The sequence below is a fragment of the Rhipicephalus sanguineus genome, chromosome 7 (genome assembly GCF_013339695.2).
Source record: "Rhipicephalus sanguineus isolate Rsan-2018 chromosome 7, BIME_Rsan_1.4, whole genome shotgun sequence".
Classification (NCBI taxonomy): domain Eukaryota; kingdom Metazoa; phylum Arthropoda; class Arachnida; order Ixodida; family Ixodidae; genus Rhipicephalus; species Rhipicephalus sanguineus.
The window spans coordinates 149,800,415-149,823,343 of record NC_051182.1 but is presented as its reverse complement, the minus strand read 5'-3'; the positions used below and the strand labels follow the sequence as shown (position 1 = coordinate 149,823,343).

General features: G+C 46.4%; 1 protein-coding gene across 1 annotated transcript; it reads left to right on the top strand.

Moving 5' to 3' along the window:
- Window positions 1-638: 638 nt before the first annotated feature.
- On the top strand, window positions 639-22,254 carry LOC119399139 (glycine receptor subunit alpha-2). Its single transcript, XM_037665955.2, has 9 exons — window positions 639-685; window positions 1,298-1,371; window positions 10,743-10,810; window positions 13,052-13,281; window positions 15,765-15,847; window positions 16,690-16,845; window positions 17,142-17,326; window positions 18,788-18,928; window positions 21,772-22,254. Exons 1-9 carry the CDS (start codon window positions 639-641, stop codon window positions 22,081-22,083), a joined length of 1,296 nt encoding a protein of 431 aa, XP_037521883.2. The 3' UTR covers window positions 22,084-22,254.
- Window positions 22,255-22,929: the final 675 nt, after the last annotated feature.

Sequence of the window (22,929 nt, the reverse complement as noted above, 5' to 3'; positions counted from 1 at the left end):
GAGAATCGAACCCAGGCCTGCTGGGTTCGTAAATTATATGTTTTTGCGTGCGTTTGTATGTTCGCCTAAATATATACCCATTCAATTGAAAAATGTCGGAAAAATGCCCCCATATAGACGTGCTAACATAGCTATAGAGATGTTACCATAATTGCAGTCACCGTTAGTAGAGATGTCGAAGCGACGAGCGATAAACTGTAGGAGAGGCATTGTCTGAAGTTTCATGGCTGGAAAATTTTCGACACTGTTTTGGAAATAATGAGAGGATCTTTCGGGTCCCCGCAATGGCGTTTTATTTAGATACCCACGAGCTTCTGTCTACTTGATTTAACGATTGCCTGTTCCATGACATATTGACTGAATGATTGACTGAGCGATTTGGTCTTGTAGTGACTTTCCCAAGACTGGTTGACTAACTTATACGGCAGTGGCTATGAAGCAACAACGGAGCGACGGCTCCCGCCCCGCACCATTTCGGTGCGACACTGCCAGCGCCACCTGTTGTGCAAGTGCAGCCACCACACATCATTCCGATCGAAATGCGCTGCCGCGGCTCCGCTGACAGCCCGTCACGAGTGGGTAGCATGCCGCGCGTTGGCCTTGTGTGGTTTCTCCTGTCGGGCCTGTCCCGTACCGCGATGGCCAACGACGCGGCGGCGGCGACAGAAAACTGCACTTACGCCACGTAAGTGTTTGGCAGCTTTTTTTTCCGGCGATATTTCTTGCACGCCTGTTGCTGTAGCTGCTACGCAGCTCTCACATGCATCGTTTGGATTGCTGCTGGTAAAACAGCGACGCGTTTTAGATTTATTACTTATTTACGTACCTGTCAGAAATTGGCCCAATAAGAAAGTTAACTATTTCATATTATTTCCCGAAAATTCTGCCTATACAATGGTATCTTTTTATCCTCATCGCTTCCACAAAAATTCTATAACGTAACCATGCCTTCTTGTAGATTGTGCTTCCCAAAGTGTCATCGCCTTTTTGCTAGTGCATGTGAAACCACAATTTAAATGTTGTAGAACCACATGCGGAGATGTATTGCATGTGTGTGTGTGTGTTTTTGTCTACTCTCTTTTCATTCCGCATCATTCAATATTTTTGTGTTTTTTTTTTGTTCCGTAGAAGTGTACCAACGTTAAGACGCCTCCTAGTCTGTGATATCCCTTTGTGTGATAGTATGACCTCGAATATAATGTTATTTCGCAACCTTCCCCTTATGTAATGTCGAACGTAGGGCCTTCAAGGGATAATAAATGATGAAATAGTGATGACGACTATTTTACGTGCACAGATGTTCTTCCGATGAAGTATGGAACAACTTCCTGCCTTCCAATTACAGCAAGTCAGAGCCGCCTGTCGTCGACGGTACGTACTCACACGTTCCGTGCAAAGGCAACACGTGGAAGCGACCTTTGTCAATTAATGTTTTCTGTACAACTGTTGCCGTTGAGTGAAGAGTTATTTGTTAATCATTTCTATTTATTGAACCTTGTATACTATTTCTGCTCCCTTAATTGTATAGAACATGTATTCAAGTTCTTGGATTCATTCCCACCATACTGTACTAATCGATCTTTTACTTTATTAGCCTGCTATTGTGTTTTAATGTATGTTCATTTGCCGCCCTCACTACACAATGCCCCGGGAGTGTTCTGTAAGGTACTTTAAATAAATAAATAAATAAATAAATAAATAAATAAATAAATAAATAAATAAATAAATAAATAAATAAATAAATAAATAAATAGTTGAAAGCAGATGTTTCTATAGCCACGAAGTTCTGGCCATCATAACAAAAATATAATGTTCCTTGCAAACTCTCAGTAAAATAGCTGAAAAAAAAAACGAAATTATTTTGCAGTAACTTGCAGAGTCATGCGCATATGCCCACCAGCCGTCTGCAACGAGCTAACAACTAACTACTAATGAACTGGCTGTCGTGGCCATTTAATAAACTGTCATTGGTTAGAGGCGCCGCGCAGAAATTCTTGTCCCAAAATAAAGCACCGAACATCTAAACAGATACACTCATTAAAGGTGATATACTGGAATAGGCGGAAGCATTACTACATTGAACAGCTTAATTAGGGCAAGAATTAAGCTAAAATTTCTCTTCTCTTTGCTCAAATTGTTGTGCCAGTGACGTCATGTGGTGGGAATATTTTGTTCAGTGTTTGCGTGTGCTACGTTTTTCCATTTGGTGTAACTGGGCAAAACAAAAATACTTCAAGGAAACCTTTCGCCAAGATTACAGTTCTGTGCAATTACTTCGCGTAAATGGGTTACACCTTCATCACCGACCCCAATTACTTTACTTACAACTACTTTACTTACAATTACATTAGTTACAACTACATTACATAAGTAAGCCACCAAAGCAAAGCTTCCACAACATACGCTGACGCAGCTCGAGACAAGCGTATCTTGACAAGGTGTCACTTATCACTCTTCGCTTAGCTGATTTGTCCAGCAACATGGCGACCGTGATGACGTCACGGCATAGAATTACAAGTTGCCGAAATACGCTGCTCTGCGACCACAGGCAATAACAGCACCGTTGAGAGGAAGAGAGTCGCACCACATCACGAATCATTCAGTTCTCTGCAGCCGCAATGCCGTTGTCATGGCATTCGTTATTTCTTGCACTCATCTGCAATGCAGAAGACAAGATAATGAACGCGGCGAGCCTGCATATATATATGACGTGCGTACTACTGGGGATAATGGTTTCCGCATCGATACATACGAGCCTGGCACTGCGTGTTTCTTGCATGCACGCGTATACCTTGCTGGTCAATACACATATTAGGCCGCCCTGGTTTTTAAGGTCATTTGGAGGGTAGCGTCCGCACTCTCATCAAATGCGACACGCGAAACCACTTTCGAGAGACCCCGATCGTAAAGTTATACAGATAGAAACACGGTGCAAGTTTAAAGGAAAGAAAGGAAACAGATCGAGGTGCCCGTTTTTCTTGTTGAGGTTCAAATATAACGTGTTGCCCAGGCGGAACAAGGGCGAAAGGGAAAGAGTGATTAGGACCGCTCGACGACGCGAGCCTTTTCGACCATGTGTTTGACATCCCTGATGCTAGAGGCCCGTGTACTTAGATTTAGGTACACGTTAAATAACCCCAGGCGGTCAAAATTTCGGGAATCTTTCTCAACGACATGGCTCAAAATCGTATTTCGGTTGTGCGACTGAAAGCCCCAACAAGTATTAATATATATTTCTGGGTCTCTGAAGGAAAAGAAATGCGGACAAAAGCTAAATAACATACGTCTTATCATCTAGAAAGTGTCCACTTATGTTAATGTGTACCGAGGATGTGTAGCAGCCAAAGGAACAAATTATACTGACACACTGTCGACGGTGATCAGTCAGTCAGTCAAACAACTTTATTGAGGTCCTGAGGGGCAGTTTTCCCTCAAACGGGGGGGGGGGGGGGGGTTGCTGCGGGCCGCACCAACGTATCCACAAGTGCAGCCTACATACCGTAAACTTAAGTAACTATGGCATGCGTAGATTCTCACAACTGTAGCTCCTTGCTAGCCAGCGAATTTGATGTAGCGCTAACCGCAATGCAATCAACCATCGTACAGGTAATCACGGACAGTAAGCATCGTCTTCCCACAGGAACGTGTACCGATTCCCAATAGGCCGTCAAAACAATCTTTCGCGGTGTTCCTTCACCGTGGCCATTGTATCTATATGCCAACGCGTCACGCACCTCCAGTAACACAGATATCTAAACCATACACACAAGTATCACGTATAGGGAATCCAAGCTCAAGTTCTGGGCGCGACGGTCGCGCGGCTGAGCTATGCGTTACTGGGGGCAGACGCTCCCCGCGAAGGCGGTTTCTCGCTGGATTTGTCAGCGGCGGCGGCAAGCACACGTGCGCGCATGCGCTCCTCATTCGCACCCAGAGCACTAGTCGGCAATGGTTACATTCTGATGCGCCACAGATGCACTCCGAGAGCTCTGCGCGTGCGCGGAAGCGGGGACGGCAGTGTTGTGGCCGTGGATGCCCCCAGTTGCGATAAGAGCAGTGGCGCCGCTCGACGTTGCTTTGGAAGCCTATAGAAATAACACGCACAGTCACGCATACACATGTACACACATGATCATTGTATTGTCACGCGGTCGCGACGTTGAAAAGGGCGGCAGTGTTTATGGAGCTATTTTGAAACCGTCCATCTAACGGACATATCCACTTCAGCCTGACGTCATTAGAGTGCGTTCAGTTGCTGCAACAAAGCAGCAAGCCATGACGTAATCGTGCAGGAGCATTAAACGGTAGGCCGCGCTAAACATGCTTAGAGGGCTAACGCGATCATAGAATCAAAGGTCAGTCAGGCAGAATCAGTCATAGCCTCCAAGATTCGTGCGGCCAAGAGCGGATCTCGGGAAACTGTTTTCGTCGCATTGAAGCGCATTTCATTCCTCTCATTTCTGTCGCGAGTTTTAACAGCAAAGCTGTTTAATTAGGCTCGCCGTAATTTGCCTGTCGGAAACAGAAATTATCATCGTCATGAACCAACACGCGCTCTCTTCGTCCTCTTCTTCATCTTCGTCGTCTTCGCTCCGTGCGCCGATTTCTCAGGTGTGGCCTGTAATAACCATGATGGGTGAGTGAATGAGTACATAAAGAAAGAAAGAAAGAAAGAAAGAAAGAAAGAAAGAAAGAAAGAGAGAAAGAAATACAAGGAAAGTGAAATTCTTGCGAAAATAATTTCGTATTCGCGGGATTCGAACACGTGTACTATTGATCGGAAGGCGAGCGTCCAAACCACTCGGCTGTCAAGACACGCTAGCAGAGCAGATCATAGCCTTGTATAGTATAGTGTAGGAAGGGGGTGGGAAAGGGATGTGAGGGTGAGGAGAAGAGATGTGATGGTGAGGAGGAGGGGAGAGAGAGTAAAGCATAGCATAGAAAGAATTAGAAAGAGAGAAATGGAGAGAAAGAAATGCAGAAAGAGAAAAGCGAGAAAGAATTGAAGAGAGAGCGAGAAAGAAATACTGTGATAGATAGGGAGAGACAGAGAAGAGGATAGAAAGAAGGAGGAAGCAAGCGAGAGCCAAAGAGAGAGGGATGAACGAGGAAGAAAGAGAAAGAAATGAAGAAAGATAAATAAATAAATAGAAATAAACAGAGAAAAGAAATAGAGATAGAAAATACAAAGAGAAGAAGAAGGGAATAGAGGAAGAAAGAGAGAGCAAAATTTGCAAGACTTAGCAAAACACCGAAAGCCAGGACTACCTAGGTGCCCTTCAGCTTCGCTGCATTGCTCCTCCAGTGCAAGTTAAGCTTTTTTTTTTTCTGTCTAGTATTCTGGAAGCACCTTTACGTCAAGGTGTGCCGTTGAGGAAGAAGAACTGGAAACAGGGGGCGCGCTGGCCGTCAGGCTCCGGCCAACCAACGGCGGCCAAAATGGACAGTCCACTGAGGCTGTGGTCCAGTTCTGGACGGCATCTTACACAATCTATGCTAACAGCTTCGAAGACAGCATCGAGCCCCAGTACTCCGAGAAATGGAACGCGTCTGGATGACGTCTGCGCGACATGACGCCGCCAAGCGTCGAGAGGAGAAAGCTCAGAGAAACAAACGTAACTGTTATTTCTTTAACTTGTTTGGCGTTAAAATCTACGAAAACTTGAACGTAGATTAAATTGAGCGCGTGGAAAAGCATCTGCTGGTCTGCAGGCGACTATAAAGGCTATGATCCCAGCATTTCGCTGAGCCGCCATCTTGTTTGGAGAGCAATGTAGCCTACATGGTATTTGTCTCCGATGCCGTCTTCTCGAAGCTATCTATTTTTCCGGCTACGTGAGAAATAGAATGGGATGCCCGCTGTTCACTTAGCTGTCTATTTAGCCGTCTACCGTGAATATTGGAACACACCCTAAATGGACAGTGCGAGAACAGCTTCCTAGACTCTACTCGGGGAGGGGGAAGGAAGGAGGAGGGAGAGTTGGGGTGAAGTTTGGCCCCCCCTAAATGGGGAACACTGCGCCCGCCTACTATCTTGACCAAGCTTTAAACGGGCGCCGCGTGATATTTAATCTCATGGTTAGATACTCGCTTTTAATAGTAACAAACCGCACCGGGCAGTAAACGTCAGTCGAACTCCGCGACCAGCTCGCGTCTATATGCACGCTCACCTGCGTCAGCATGCCTCGCCTACAGTGTTTCGACAGCGCCGTTATAACGCGGGCTTGATAACGATGTATTCAGCATTGTTCAGCGCTCCCGTCACTCGCAACATTCATGAGCTAAACTCTTGCCACGCAGAGTAGTGCCATCGCGTGACAGTTACCGGCAACACAAGGAAGGGAGCAGAGGGGGGGAGGGGGCATCTTCTTTGACGCAAAGAAGAGAAAGCGACGAGCAGCAAACAATGGTCCCGCGCGCGCGTGGCGCCCACGCATTGATTGAACTTGGCCGCAAGCCGACACGCGAACGTATCGAAGCCGACCGTGACCCACTGTAGAGAGACAGGGACAGTGTTGTACGGACTAGAAGACGGGAAAGCCCGTTGTCTTTATTTTTGGGACGCTACTCGTGTCCGCAGATCGAAATCGACTTTCGAATCGATGCGCACGTGGACGACGACCATTCCTCTCCGTCCTGACATTCTATCGATATCTCAGCGCGACCCCTCCCCCCTCCCTCCTTGCCCTACCGCGATTTATGAACAGCCAACGGTTGAACGGTAAGCGGCCGTGTCCTGGCCTACTTCATTTACTCGTCTATAACCAGCGCCGATTACACATTGGCTAAGAAGAGAAGCGATGGTTAATGTGAACTAAATTATGGCCAATGTTAACTAGTATTAGCTCAATCATAAAACATAAGGCTTGCAAACACGGACACAAGAGATCTGTGCATGTGCAGGTTTGGTAGCGCCACCTATCTATACCGCGGGTTAGTAGAGACCAATCTAAATAAAGGCACAATTCCGCTGTCAGGGCGAAGCAATAAATGCGATAGCAATAAATTGTAATGTTTTACAAAGTAAGGCTAGCGGCTCACTCCTTTAAGAAACGCAGCTTCTGAGTGAGCGAAGCGACCTTCGTACTGTCTGTGGCTTCAATGCGCAAACATTGGATAAGAGCGCATTACATACAAAGGTATGAGCCGTCTGTCGATCCCCTGTAAAGATGTGGCGTGCACAATCACGGGCGACCATGCCCGGCCGGACTCGGAGTACGCACTTACTGTCGGAGCAACGCAGCCCCCTCCCCCCGGCTCCTCTCCATGCGCTTTTCGCGCGATGAAAGACGGCCGGCGCGTTTCCTCTCTGCTTGAGCAGCGATTGTCGAAACGCCTCGAACGCTTCACTCGCACATAGAACATACGACGCTTGGGGCAATGTTATCGATTTGGACTTTATATGGAACATCACGGCGACGGCAATAATGCGCCTGGAGTGTCCATACCATAAATTGCAGCGCCAGTCCCGTGTTCTTTGTCGGTCGTTGTGTTGTTCTGCGCTACAATTTTCCCACAAATGTCCATACCATCGCTGTCCCAATTAAATGTTGGTGCAGACTGAATCTATGACGCGGGTATCTACGCGAGAGATAACTGCGTGCAGACCTCCGCGCGTGCCGGATTGTGGCGCTACCGTACCGGCACATGCGCAGATAAGCTTTTGCGTCTACTTTCTTTTCTTCCACAGCGCGCCCTCACAGTCGACAGTCACCGCACGTGTCGTCTTGTTCCTGCTTCTAGCGTCCGTGTTTGCACGCCTTTCTTTCTTTTATGATGAATCCACATCAACTAGCTCAGCTTTCTGTCGTTGTTAGCTTAATGGCAGCTGGCTACTACTGTTCGATGGTTGTCTACTGTCCGTTCAATGCTGTTTACATTTGACGCCACTGTTCGCTTAATGTTAGCTATTGTACGCCTATTCTTAGGTGCTGCTGAATACTGTCGTCTACTTTTTTGCATAACGTTGGCTACTCTTGGCTAGTGCTGCCGACGCAAGGGCGTGAGCTAACGCTTCGCACACACGACAGCTTTCCTAACCAAAAATTCTCCGCAAGGGCTTCTTTTTTCGGGACGCCCCTCGTGTCTGATCGAAACTGACTTTCGAATCGATGACGTTGGAAAGACGAGCGTTTCTTTTTATCCTAGCCGTTCTTCCTTTTTTTTTAACTTCGCAGGGCCCTTACTCGGTAGCCCAGTCGCATCGTCCTGTAGAACCAAGCGTGAAATCTTTCGTTAGAAAAGAGGTCAAGCAAGCCAGCGTAAAGGCACAAAAAAGGCAAAGAAACTTTCAAGGCCGCGTTCGCGGTCCACACGAGCTCTGCGAGAAGTCACGCACGCATGGCGTCTGCACGTCCTTATGTATGTGTGCGGTCTGTGTACGTTGGTTTCTTGTTTGCTCCTTTGAGCCAAATGTAGACTCTCACCCTGCATCATTGTCGCGCGTAGAAATAGAAGGTCGAAGCGTGGGACTCAGCACAAAGATTGCCACGGAAAGTGTCGGTTGAGGGGTCCAACAAGCTGGCTCGCCATAGTCCCGAGATGGCCATATATATTTCGCTTTGACCGGCTTTCGCGATTATTTTTTTTTTTTTGGTAAGCTACTGTGTCCCAGCCAAGGCTTTCATACTATATATGTTTCCTTCGTACTCATGAATTTGTAGATGTTCGTTCAATGGCTTATTTGTTTCGATGCCCTGAGTGGCCTTTTTCACATTCAGTCATTGACTTCTTACAATTGTTTCCGTAGGAAAAGCATTGTTCATTACTTTTTTTTTTCTCACACAGTGCAATATCAAATAACTCAGGAGCAGAGATTGAACCTGCACACGCCACAACGTTGATCTAATTGTGAAATATTTCTTAGCGTTGGACACCAGAATAATGTTGACTAGCTGGGGTTCATTAGCGTGATCGTAAATATCGAATGTAGAATAGCGTTCATGCATTTCGCACCCATTCCGAAAGGTGTTAGAGCGGCGGGAAATCTAACCGCCATCTTTATTCCAGGCACGGAAACACGGTAATCGATAAACGGTAGCTGCAGTTAACGCAACAGGCGTAAGATCATTAAAATCATCCAGCTGCAATATATAAAGGTGTCTGCGGCTTTGTAAACATGCTGTTGGGCAGTTTGCGTGCGTAATCGTTGGAAACGTTTAGATCGGTTGAGCGAGCATTAGGCACACTTCACTACACGCTTGGTATTTATTGTTGATTACTTATCGATAACACAAAGAATACGATTTGTAACTACACGCTAGGCTTGCTTGGCTGAAATTCGCTCTCCCATGTATGCACCGAACAAAGGCAATGAACACGAAATTTTCGCTATTGATAAGAAAACTGAATGCTCGATCAATGACTGCGTAGCAGTACCTGTAGCTGTACTAGTAATAGTACTGTGCAGCGCTCACAAAAAGGACAAAGGACGAAAGATGTGCACACTACATGCGTTGTCACGACAGTGCATGTCGTGTGCACTTCTTCCGCCCTTCGTCCTTTTTGTGAGCGCTGCACAGTCCTCAGCATGAATCGATACCAACTATCTCAGTTTTCCATTCTAGTAGTAGTAGTAGTAGTAGTAGTAGTAGTAGTAGTAGTAGTAGTAGTAGTAAAAGTATTAAGTAGTAATAGCAAAGGTAGCAAGTAGTACCAGTAGTAGTAGCAGTTGTAGTAATTGTAGTAAACGTCAGTGTAATTTTGTTATATTTTTGTTGCGTTATAAGTCGGAGTAAATATTTTAGAATCAAAAAAGTGTAGTAGTAGTAAGGTAGTATATAGCAATTGTCAAGGTAGTAAGTAGTGGTAGTAGTAGTAAAAATAGTTACGGTAGTAAGTAGTTGTAGTAGTAGTAATAGTAGTATTACCAGTTGTTCCTCAAGCATAATTTTCACAAAATGCTCTTCTTTCGACTATTTCTCCCAAGGATTCACAAATTACGAGTCGTCCTGGCAATTGAGGATCGGCCCGTGAGGTTCGCCTCCCCAAGTTTACCAACGGCATTGATTACCTTGCTTTAACTGTTCTCCTAAACTCCATTATTGAATAGAACACCCATGAGAACATTGCAGTGGAAGAAAATAAATGCAGTCCAGAACGTAGCCTGGAGTCGCGTCAACAGAGACGTTGTGACCCGAAATCTGTAAGCAAATCTGCTGTCAGAGACGGGGAAAAAGCGAATTGGCTTTCGCACTAGAGCGGTCTCTCTATCGATGTTTAACTACTGGAGAAATAATCGACCTCCTCAGTGGCAAGGAAATGACCCACAGCCGAACGAAATCGAACACGAAACCGCTGCGTTGAGACTCGTCATAAAAATTGCAAAGGGTCTGTCCTTTCAGTAGGAAATAAAGATTGCTTTTACTGGTAGCGTCTTGCTAAGTAAGCGACCTCGCGAGAATGAAGTCTAGGCGCTGGCATTTTGCCTCTTCTAGATACGGTGTTGACGAGACTGTGACACTGACATTCTTGGCTGTGGTGATGTTTTTGTTGATTGTGCTGGTAGTATTCAATATGAGTGTTGTTGCGCGACTGGACTTTGTGTAGTGTTATCTTCAACGTATACATTGTTCGTGTGACTGCATTTTATGCGAACTGCAGTGTTATGTGACTGGAGAGTATTTCGTGTCGCTACGTGAACATTCAATAAAGTTTTCTCACCCATTGCGCTTGAGCTTGTATTACAAATTGGATTGTATTGGAATAAATTTTATTTGTAAATAACTTCACGTTACTCGCAGGCATGGCTGTTCTCGTTAACGTCTCGATGAAGATTGTGGATGTTGACGACATCAACGAAGAAAGAATGGTGAGTTCTTACCAGGGACAACTTGTAGTCGGCCCAAGCGTCTAGCGTTACGAGTGATAGTGACAGGTAATGAGACAGAAGTGTGTGACACTGACGGCGTCACCTTTCCATTGTGGCCGTACAGCTCCTCCGGTGAGCTGGTTAAGTGTTTGTTGTTGTTTGGGTAGTGTATCAAGATTGGAGCGCGTGCTCACTTAGGACTGTGCAGCGCTCACAAGAAGCAACAAAGGACGAAAGGACATCATGTCCTAACTTTACGGACACGGTGGTACTTTCCAGGCACAGAAAGCAGCTCGCCCGAGAAATTATCGAGGTCATCCACATCGAAACAGTTAAGCAACCATTTAGCAACCTTAACATACATCAATACTCTTTTTTACCCCATGTAATTTCACTATGGAATAAATCACTAGAAGAATTAGTTAACGCTAATACACTAGAATCGTTCGTTCAGCTTACAAGTAACCTTTCCTTTTACCTATAAAATTATTACTATGTCGCAATGAAGGCAGTTGCTTCTTGCGTTCGCTTTTCATTTGATGTATATTGTGTAATTTGCCTTTTGTATTAAATTGTTGTATGTACATACATGTTTTATTGCTGTTATATTACTGTTATGTTCCGAATTGCAAAGCACATTTATTTGCTTGTTGATTGTAATCGATATGTATATAATCTACCATATCTGTAAGCGACAGATGTGCTCATTGTTGCTTGTATTGCTTATGTATAGTGATGTTCCCACTGCTCCTTGGGCCCGAGTAGGGCCTGCAGTATTTGTAAATAAAAAAAAAAAACATTAGAACAGGAAACGAAAGATGCGTGAGCCAGCCATCGATTAGGTTTTGGGATACGGAGTTCGGGTATTTGGTCAGCGCGTGAGGTAATTTGACATAAAAGTCGTCGTGCGCATATTTAGTTAAGGGGCAACAGCCAGAAAAGTTCTTTTCTTTTGGAGCACCTGTCACATGGCCCGATGACTTTCCTAGTTTACTTTTTGTGTTTTCTGAATAAAAATTCAGTTGAGAGTCAGCGCATGGCGTGTGCACTTCTTTTGTCCTTTGTCGGTTTTTTTTTTGTTTGTGAGCGCTGAACAGTACCAAGTAGGAATCCATACCAACCTACTCAGTTTTCCATTCTATGAGTGTTCATTGACTGAGATAATCTTGTCGTTATTACTGTCTCAGAAAAAAAAAATCACAGTTTCACCACTAGGGCGAAGCATTGAATGCGACAGCAACAAATTGTAATGTTATACGAAGTAAGGCTGGAAACTAACTCTTTTCGATACGATCTCGCGCAACTCTGCAAAACGCTGGTGTAAGATAATATGGCCGCTCCAGGGAGAGATGCGATTTTAGCACAGGCTCTTCGCGTTGAGTGCACAGCACGTAGAAGGGCATACGAGCCGTGTGTTGATGCCTGCCGAAATAGCGCGTGCGCCAGCGATCGCGACCGCGCCCTTAGAATCAAAGTTCACAGTTGCTGCTCGCAGGACACCCCCCCCTCCCGTTCCTTCATGATCCTTCAAGACTGGCGGGGTGTTCCCTATCTGTTGAGTAGCAATCGGCGGCAGGCCTCGCACGCGGAGGATGTTATTGCATGCACCCTCCGTGCCACGGAGATGGGTCGGCTCGTTTCATCTCTGCTTCCGCCGCGTTCGTCGCCCCCGCTCGCGCGCTTTTACCTACGAGTAGAACATACGATGCGCGGGGGATGTTATCGTTTTGGACTTTATAAGAAACATGACGGCGACGACAAAAACTCGTCGAGAGTGTCCATATAATTGTTATCGCGATTAAATAGAGGCGATTTAGAGTACTCCGTACTTTTCTAGGGGGAAGCAGTAAACTTCAGCGCTGAACCAAGCTGACTCCGGCGCTAAATTTGTGTCGTTCCGGCAGGAACTGCGCATGTTGAACGGCTGGGTGTGGTCGCCCATGCCCTCCAGAGACAGAGATCAGCAGAGACTCATACTTTTGCACGTGCTGCCTTCTAACCACTTTGTTTGCGTTGATGAGATAGACAGCATGAAGGTCCCTTCGCTTGGTGCAACCGCGTTTCTTTAAGCCAGATCGGATGCTAAGGGAGATAGGTGTTAGCCTTACTCCGTCTAACATTCCGTTTTTTTTTTTTGCTATCTCATCCACAGCTTCGCCCATGCTGCAAAACTGTGTCTTTCTTTTTTCTATCGTAAGAGTTCTAGTGAGTTTTGTCCCTTCCCTCCAATGAATACCGCAGGACTTCCGACTTCACACGTACATCGAAGAGAGCTGGCGCGACGGCCGGCTCCGCACCAGCCCGTTCGCCGAGAGGTGGCGTCGCATGTCTGTGCCTCGGCGCGTGGCCCGTCTCATATGGACTCCCGACGTGGTGTTCTCCAACACCAAGAGGAGCAGCATATTCCGCCAATCGGTGGAGAGCGTCGCCTACAAGATCGCACGAGACGGATCCGTGCACAGACTCACGAGGCAAACCCCTAGGCTTCAGCTTCCAATTCAAGTTCCACGCTCTCTATCTCTTTCAATGCGAAACGTTTGCATGGGAACTGAACGACAGTTGAACGTCGTTATATCGAACTCTGCTACAGAGAATTATCGGTTATCGCGTAAAAAATACAAACTTTGGTTGGCCGCGTTTCGATGGATGGATGGAGGCAAAACTTTATTCAATGTCCTGAGGTGCGCGACTCATTGCGCAGCGGGCCGCTCCCGCGTTGGAACAGACAGGCAAAGCCCGATCGCCGTATTGTGGGCCCTCTAGACAGCCAATTATATTTATTATTAACGGCGAAGCTGTTCTTAGTCGAGGCTTCACCATCCGTTTATAGCGTAGCGCTAGTCACTTCGCCTTGCGGTGTAACTGGAGTGTGACTCGGTACGAAGGGGAAGGGCTGCCCCACGCCAAGATGGACGTGGGCGAGGCTCGGCGGAAAGGCGACTGAATGAGAGGCGCGCTAGTATGGGCGAGGGTGAGGCTCGGTGGAAAGGGTGAACCAATGAAAGTCGTGCGAAGATGGGTGAGTGAGGGTCAACTTGACCAAGGGGGGCAACACCACCGCTGTTTCGACAGTTCGACATCGCTCTTCGCGAGTGCAGCAAGAAAATATTTTATATAACGGAACCCAAAACGCGAGCGCCACCACGATATTGGCTATAACGAACAAATATTTGGTTTGCGCGACGTTCAATACTCGACAGGTAGCATCAAAGCAAACTTATTGAAAGACAACTCACAACGAAATTTATTTTATATACGGTTGTGACATTAAAAATCTGGTTAAAATGCGAACACATCCTTCTTCAAATAAATGTGAACGCAGGCCTGTTTGTTCAAACGAAATTTGTTCTGTTGTAATTTCACCATGTGATGTTTCGATCTCTTTAGCTTGAAATTCCACAATGTGACAGGTAAAAAAAAACCTCGATTTTAGTTGAAGCCTAGAATAATTCCAGAAGGACTTCTTTTTGGGCGATTTGGTGTTTAGCTTGCTTAAGTATGCTTGAATGTGGCGCAAAATACGTTTCGTGAGAGAAAAAAATGGGTGGGGGGAAGAGAAGAGAAGAAAGTGAAGCGCCGACAACCACCTGTTTAATGACACTACCAGAAGCGTACAGGGAAAAAAGAGACCCATGCGTGAAGAGGCAAGGTATGACGTGGAACGACATGGTCAAGATAACATGTTATCAAGAAAACATATTTCCGATTAATAGCATGCTAACAGCATAGGTAAGAGCGATAATTCGCATCTTCTCGCGCATTGTAACGCCTGCTGTTTCGTGCCATGCTTTGCGCAAGGGCTGATTCTCGGCAAAAGTAAGAAACAAACCGCTAGAGAGTTGTCGGATGCCTTCTATATAAAAAAGAACGGATCTGATCGTGTCAGTGACACATCTATAACTTTGTATCCAACACAAATGCGCTTTCTTGATAACATGTTAAGTTGATCATGTCGTTAACGTCATACGATGCCTCTTGACGCATGCACGGAGGGTCACTTTCTTTTTCCCTGTACATTCCTGGGAGAGTAATTAAAAAGTTCGTAGTCGGCGCTTCCCTTTTTACTCTCCCCCCCCCCCCCCCCCTTCGCGAGATGTATTTTGCGCCACAGTCAAGCTTGCCTAAGCAATCTAGAATAATTCGCTTTTCTATGTATAATTTTTACGCGAGCCAGGTTGCCGATTTGATAGCGCTGATTTCTATGTCTACATTTACAACGAATATCGGATATAACGAATTAATTTATGCTCCCCATGCTGTTTCTTTATAGCGAGGTTCGACTGTATTGTTACACAAGTCGCTTTTCGCATCAGTAGGTCGAAGTACAAGGGAATCTCGAAGGTGTCCTTAACGGACGCTAAGGCGACTTAAGGCGAGAGCTAATGCACCTTAATTCACAACTTAATTCACTTCGAACAACCTTCTTTATTATACTCCACACCTTATTCCACGCCTTAAGCCAGAGTGATTCACTTCAACTTACTCTGGCGCACTTTGATGACACCGAACTCATTTGAATTAACTCTGACACTGCTCCACTTCTTAATCCGCCTTAAGCTTCAAGTCAAATATTTATTTACACAAAAACGTTATTTAACAGTGCCTTTAGGATTTCCCGGTCCACTGAATGCATGTTCTTAAAGTATTGTTGCCACGATAAGTAGGGCTAATCGCGTTGTTGATGGTCATTTTGCCTAATTAGAACACCGCCAACGGCAGTTTTCATGCGAGCGTCATTTTATCGTCCTGCCATCGGTGACACTAGCCGACCTTAAATCAGTCATGTTTCATTGCACGGCTGAACCTTATTAGTTTAGCTCTGACATTCTGCTTCTTCCTTATTTTAATTATGTTTACGTATATTTTCTTATTGAAATGATGAAATAGGAGAGGTTTGTTTATGTATATCTTCGAGGCCAATTAATAGCTGTGCGTCTATTATAATTCCGTGCAGGTATCTGTTTCAAGTTCGATGCCTCATGACATTTCACAAGTATCCAATGGACATCCAGCACTGCCACTTCAAGGTTTCACTACGTGAGTGCCATGTCAAACAATAATCGAAGTCTTTTTGTCGCTTAAATATTAAGTCGGTCTAGATCTTACGTGCAAGCCATGGGTGCAGTAGTCCTCAAATCACTAACTCGACACTAGAACGAAGGAAGGAATTCTTTTATGAGGGCTCGTTTCGTTATTAAACGCCGCCAAATGAATCGACCAGAAATGCCAAGGAAAGCATAGAGGCGTTATTTGTTCTTTTTAACTGTAGTTTAATAATTATGACATAAGCTGAAATGAATTAGAGTGGACAAAAAAGCAACCTTTGAAAATACAAAGAGCAAGCGCGCTATTGTCTCCTGGCGTTTCCTATCCTTCCGGCAATATTCGTGACGCCAGCAGTGTGTTCCCATGACGTCATGAAGAAATAGGCTCACGATTGGTTCATATACGAGAAATATCAGTTGTGAGTTATCTCCTGCCCTGCTTTGTCATGAAGTCGAACGCACGTTCTGCCTTGTCGCACATGAATAACGTGCGCGATCTACTGATTTCATTTCGTTTTGTGTCTTTTCAACTGCGCAAGCGGAGATACTAGCGCGTAGCCGCAAATGCGCGAAATCCTGATATGCCCAACGCATAATGCCAATACTGCCCACATGTTTTGTGATGAAATAAGCGGCTAGGAGGAGCTAGGAGGGGGGACGACCCTCCTAGGTATGACGACTAGGAGGGTCGTCCTCACTACCCCTCCTAGTGTCTGTCGGACGGGTAGTGACCCCTCCTAGTCTCTGTCGGAGGCGTAGTGAAGACGAGAAAGAAGCCACCTTCTTGTCCTTGAACTCGGAGTGGTTCAGGGGCCATTTAACGCATTCTTTCAGTTGCGACGCCCAACTCGATTACTGAACTCTGTTGGGAGGGAGCCGTGGACGACCAAGGGGAAAGTCGAGCCATCGAGTTCGTCGACCGAATCGAACCACTTCAGTTCCGCATCAAGAGGCCGAAGGTGCACCGGTACAGCGAGAACTTCCTTGGAGGTGAGTCATCCAGGGTACTCCGCAATGCACGGGGTCTAAACCATGGAGACCACAGGCGTTCGCCATCTTTTGTCTGACAGCGCCATCGGAGTATCGGTCGCGTTTTAGTTCGAGGCTATTTGCCACGCGCTCGCGCGTTCCCGCTCATACTGCTCCCCATAGTATATCCTCCCTCCTATGTGCAGCGTTCCTCACAACCACGCCTACTGACCATCCCTCATATAAGTGGCTTCTCATAGATATATAGCGAGCCAATTACCTCGAGCTTACAACTTAAACTTTTTCCCCCCACACAGAGAACTACACTCACCTGCTGGCAAACTTCACCTTCGAGCGCCGTCTGACGGCGTCCATCGTCAACACGTACATCCCGAGCGGCCTGGTGGTGGTGCTGTCGTGGCTGTCCTTTTGGTTGGACGTGCACGCGGTCCAGGGACGCATCACACTCGGAGTGACCGCCATACTGACGCTCACCACGCAGGCATGTCTACTCTGCCCGTTTCTCTTGCTGTCCTGGGCTGATATACCGAACGAGTCGAATTCACTGATTGGCTCAAATGGTCAGCAGCTACGGCCTGTCAGATTATCTCAAATTGCTTCCATTGCAGAATCGAACTGATATTGCTGATTTTACGATGCCCAAAATGCCAAATATAGTACCCAAGGCCATCTTGAAAAAAACTGAGCTGCTCAACAGAAGACAGATTAAGATATTGTTGTACAGAATCTGATGGCAAGATGGCTGGTATGCAGTCGAAGCAGGACAAGCTAACGGATAAATGAGCTCTGATTGCTCGACCTCATTTACTTATGGCTTTCATATCTCATTTTTATGAAGCAAGAAATGAGACATGAAAATCGTAAATCCTTCGGACTCCTTTCATTCATGTCGAACTCATCGCACATTCACGCGGTTGTTTTAGATTGCTGTGGATGATGTAGAAAAGCAAGAAAGCCTTACTGATAGCGCACTAAGACGTCGCAAAACCTCTGCTGTCAAAACTACCCACTTTGCTCAGCTGCTAGAGCGCGATGTTGAAAAATCTTGGTTTCTCTGAGCAGCAGAGCTCTTTAAGCTCGGAGTAAGGCCGTAGTCGTAGGCAGAAATCTCAGCGGGTATGCGCCACCGAAAGCGGGCCCGTGTCAAGTTGCTCCTAGCATAGTGTAGTATAGCATGGCGGTGGGAAAGGGAAGTGTGGGTGAGGAGGACAGATGTGAGAGTGAGGAGGAAAGAAAGGCGGAGGGAAGGAGGTAAAGCATGGCATATAGCCTTGTATAGTATAGTTTAGCAAGGGGATGGCAAATAGAAATGAAGGTGAGGGCTGATGTTAGGATGAGGAGGAGAGAAAAGATGAGAGAACGGATGAGGTGAGAGGGTAAACCATAGCACGACCATGTACAATCGGCGTCAAATGAAACCCGAACACCGGCAAGCATTCGCAGTGGCATAGTGCGCGCCGTCCGGTTATCACCATGGACAGGCGCGCATATATGCGCAGTGCTGCCGAACCGGATGCGCACGCCTGTCCATGGTGATAACCGGAAGGCACGCACCATACCACTGCGAATGCTTGCCGGTGTTCGGGTTTCATTCGACGCCGATTGTACAGTACAGCATAGAAAGGGGTGGGAAACAGAACTGAAGGTGAGGAGGAGTGATGTGAAGGCTAGAAGGAGGGAAAGAAGGGCAATATAGAAAGAGATAAAGAAAGACAGAAAAAAAGAAAGATGAAGGAAAGGAGAAGCAGACGAAGAAACATAAAGGAAGAACTCAGTCTGCGTAAGCCAGGTGGTGGTGCTTGCTTGCCGGCTCCGCTGTCGCAAAGATTTGACACGCGTGGAACTGACTTTAATTTTTTTTACCGGGGATTCATCTATCGCTTCTAAAAATAAAATGCTCTTCAACATTCAATGTCTATTCGTTGCCTACGTTCGCATTCAGGTCGTACAGTCACGCACTGCGCTTCCACCGGTGGACTACGTGAAGGCCGTGGACATCTGGCTCTTTGCCTGCCTCATCAGCGTTTTCACCTCGCTGCTGGAGTACGCGGTGGCTTACCAGTACGTCAAGTCCCAGCGAATCGTGAGTGCCACTGCAGGACGACACATACATTTTAAGTGCGCAGCACTTTGGGGGTCCGGCTTGTCGTCCGTCCACTGTCTCATGTCGCATGGTCACGCAGTGGTGAATACAGGCCTAACACAAGACCAACGATGCTCAGAACTAGTGCAGAATAAAATAAAAAGGTCTAAAATAACATAGGATACAGAAATAACCAAGAATTAATCGCAATAAATACCTAAAGTCGCGAAAAACGCTTCTGCTGAGACCCGCGCCGCGCGTGAGAGGGTGCCACCACCTCGGCAAACGTGAGATTGCCGAGGTCGTGGCAAGCGCGCGATTGCCAAGGGAATCGCTGGATTGCCAGTGCTAGGCACTTCCTCGGGTTTCATGGTGGTGGAGCTGCATTAAGCGCAGGATTTAGGACTACATCAGGACCTACACAAGAACGACATTAGCGCAGGATTTAGAACTACACCACGGTCTACGCTTACAGCGGTAAGAGAGTGCTAGCTCCCTTCGCGGGAGTAAACGCTTGTCCCATAGTTCACTCCCTTTTTAGGAGTACTGGTTACTCTGTGCTGCACAGAGTATAGGCACACTCTCTCGACAGAGTTCTGGTACTCGGGTTGAACGAGAGTGAAAAACCTCCCTCGCCAGAGTGGAGTCACGCTTCTGAACAGATTATACTGACTCTCTGCAGGAGTTAAAGCGTGCCTCTCGGCTTTAGTTACGCCACTCACATAGTTTAGTGGTATCTGACAGTTGGCACACTCGCGCTGTACGGTGCGAGAGCTGAAGCAACGCAGAATCCCTCCCCCCTCCCCGCGGTATTACATGTCATAATTAGGCTATAATTATAAAGCAACGCCATATAGTTAAAGTTGTATTTAGTTTTCCATACAAGAAAGGGGAAAGGACCATAGGCCAAAAGCTACAAAACGGTAGCTTGTGTGCGCCTGAGGCCCAACATAATTGGTACATGCTACACGCGTGGCAGGGAAATACAAGACGCAGTCAACAATCAAAATTTATTGCATGATACAATACAGGCATAAGATTACACTAAAAAAACGAGAACTATGCAAGTTGCAACATAATTGAAATACTCTGCTGGCATAATACACACACAAAAAAAAGAGAAAGAAGCTATCTACACTGCAGCTTAGAAATTGTTGTCACGTGGTCATGACGTTGAAGAAGGCGGCAAGAGGAATGAAAAATACGAAACTCTTTATTTGGGCGAACCTGTGCCCGGAAAATGAAAACTCACATTACAAGCGTTACACGCTGTGCGCTGATAGCGGCGGGAACAGTCGTCGGCCTTCGATTAATCTGATCTGCGGTTAGGCGCGTCGGCAGTTATACATGCGGCATCGAACATTCGAGTCTTATCGCTGGTGGCCGCGCTAGTTCCAGAATAAACTCAAGTGTTCACGGTTGTGCGTTCATGCCTATCAGATGTTTCTAAAGTAATCTGGAAGGTTCCCAGACATTCGGGCGCAGATTGCGAAAGGCAGTCGTTATACATGTACCGAACCCGTTACATAAAAATGCAAAAACGAGCGCGCGTGGCATTATTTTTAATGTTCTTTAGGTGTTGGGGTGAGTGTGTCACTGTCATCTGCTTCGTACGTGTTTAAGATCGTTGGCAGTACGAATTACAGAGTTTGATTTCCATAGTTTGTTCTTGTACGAGGAACAGTTCACTTTTTAGCACTTCTAGTACAATCCAGCTTTGTTTTTTAAGGTTCAAGTAGCCTATATGGTTAGGAACTACGGCTTAATTTCGACCTCCTGTGATTCTTTAAGGTGCATCTGTATTTAAGTATGCACGGGTCACTTCTGCATTTCGCCCTCATCAAAGTGCGCCCTCTGTGGCAGACGAGCGAACAGCCTTAGCAGCCCCACGGCCACCTGGATCGGGGCGCGCGGCACCGCCGCGCGCCCCGATCCAGGTGGCCGTGGCAGCCCGACGAAGGTTCCAGTGTCGGCTTGTTGGTGAATCATTTGAACAGCCTTGATGTAGCGCGACAAGCTAGAGATAATATTTCAAGTAAAAATTAAAAAAGAAAAGAAAAGCGAGGGCTCAAGAAAGAAGACCAGGCAGGATGAGCGTTGTAAATGCCGCTGTAAATATAAATGACCGGTGCAAGTCGCAGGTGTGAATCAACCGTAAGAGTCTAAGCTTTACTGTTCCTTTTTTTTATATATCGCTAGCTTTCATGTTTTCAATCATTCACATGCCAACTGATTTTCGGCTTCAAATAGAGTGGAAAAACTTGGACAGTTTACATTAGTGGTGCAAGGCTGGACTAACGGCGGAGCTTGTGGCTGACCTAAATTATTAGCAAGGTCTTAATTAGTGCACTGTTAATCAGCATGATCGTAATTAGCATTGCCTTAATTAGTAAGGTAATCTCTCTCTATGTTCCTCCTTGTTTCTTTCTCTCCTTTCTCTTCCGTTTATCTGTTCTGTGCTTCTCTTTTGTTTTCTTCAGAAGGTACGCTCACTGAAGAAACGCCTTCATTGCACATCCATCAAATTATTAGCAAGGTCCTAATTAGCACGCTGTTAATCAGCGTGATCGTAATTAACATGGTCTTAATTAGTAAGGTCCTCTCTCTCTTGTTCCTCTGTTTCTTTCTCTCCTTTCTCTTCCGTTTATCGTGTTTAGAAAAATTTATCGTGTTTAGAAAAATTGACGGTTAACATCAATAACAATTCAACGTAACATTTGCTTGCTAGACATATGTTTACGAAAATGACATAACAAACATCAGTTACATGGAAACAAAACACGAAATTCCAGCCCGATAAAACAGCATACTTCCGATTTCTGTGATTTTCCGCGCCTCCACAGGGTTTCCAGGGAGACGGTGCCATCGCTGACGAGGACATCACCGAGAACGACGTGCTGGGCTCCGCGGGATCCATGGCTTCCGCCGTGTCCCACCACGGCAACCTTCCGGCGCCATCTTCGTCCAGGTTCCCGATAAAGCCGCTGCTGCAGCCTAGCAAGCTACTCACATTTCTCGCAAAGTTCCGCTTCCTGAGCGTGAGCAGCTCGAACGTCTTCGACAGCGTCTCCCGCGCCGTCTTTCCTTCGGCGTTCGTGCTATTCATGATCGCCTACTGGGCTCACTACCTTCCCAGCGGGAAGCCTGGCCACTGACCTCTCGCGATGTGCTCAAGCGCGTGAAAAGCGTTTTCTTGATTGTGCCTCATTTCTACAGTATAACCGAAATGACGGCGAGTGTGAACGTGTCCATTCTTGGGCAGAGCACAAGACAACACGAGAGACAACACGAGAGGGAACAGAATACAAGCGCTGGGTCCCTTGAACGTGCCACTCGCCACGGTAGTCTAGTGGTTATGGTCTTTGACTGCTGACCAGGCCCGTAGCAGGGGGGGGGGGGCGTGCCCTAGCGCCCCCTTCCCTCCTCCGAAGTTCTGATGGAGGGGGGTGTTTATCGAAAATAAGTAATGAAAATAGGTGTTTCTTTTAAACAGTCAAGGTCTTCAGCAAGTGGGCCCCCCGTTCCCCTCCGAAAAAAATTTCTGGCTACGGGCCTTCTGCTAACCCGGAGATCACGGGATCGAACTTCGGCCGCGGCGGCAGTATTTCAATGGAGGCAAACTGCTGTAGGCCCGTGTACTTAGATTTAAGTGTACGTTAAAGGGACGCTAAAGAGGAACAATGAATCGGTTTAGATCAATAAATTGTGTTCCGAGAACTTTAATGTCGTTAATCTCACCATCACAGGTTCATTAATAGAGGAGAAAATCAAGTGCAAAGACTCATTTTTAAATCTCGCGCCGAAATCTCCTCGCGTGACGTCACGAATTTCAAAGTGTATTGTATTTTGGCGCCATTAGCTCAACAAAATTACCCCAAACTCGGTGTGTTAAACCTAGCGCCTTCTCAGAGGACAATGTACTTCATTTTTACCGATTAGGAACTACGTAGTCCCTAGTAGGCACCGTCAAAACATGTGACGTCACGGTTAATGGGGCGGAA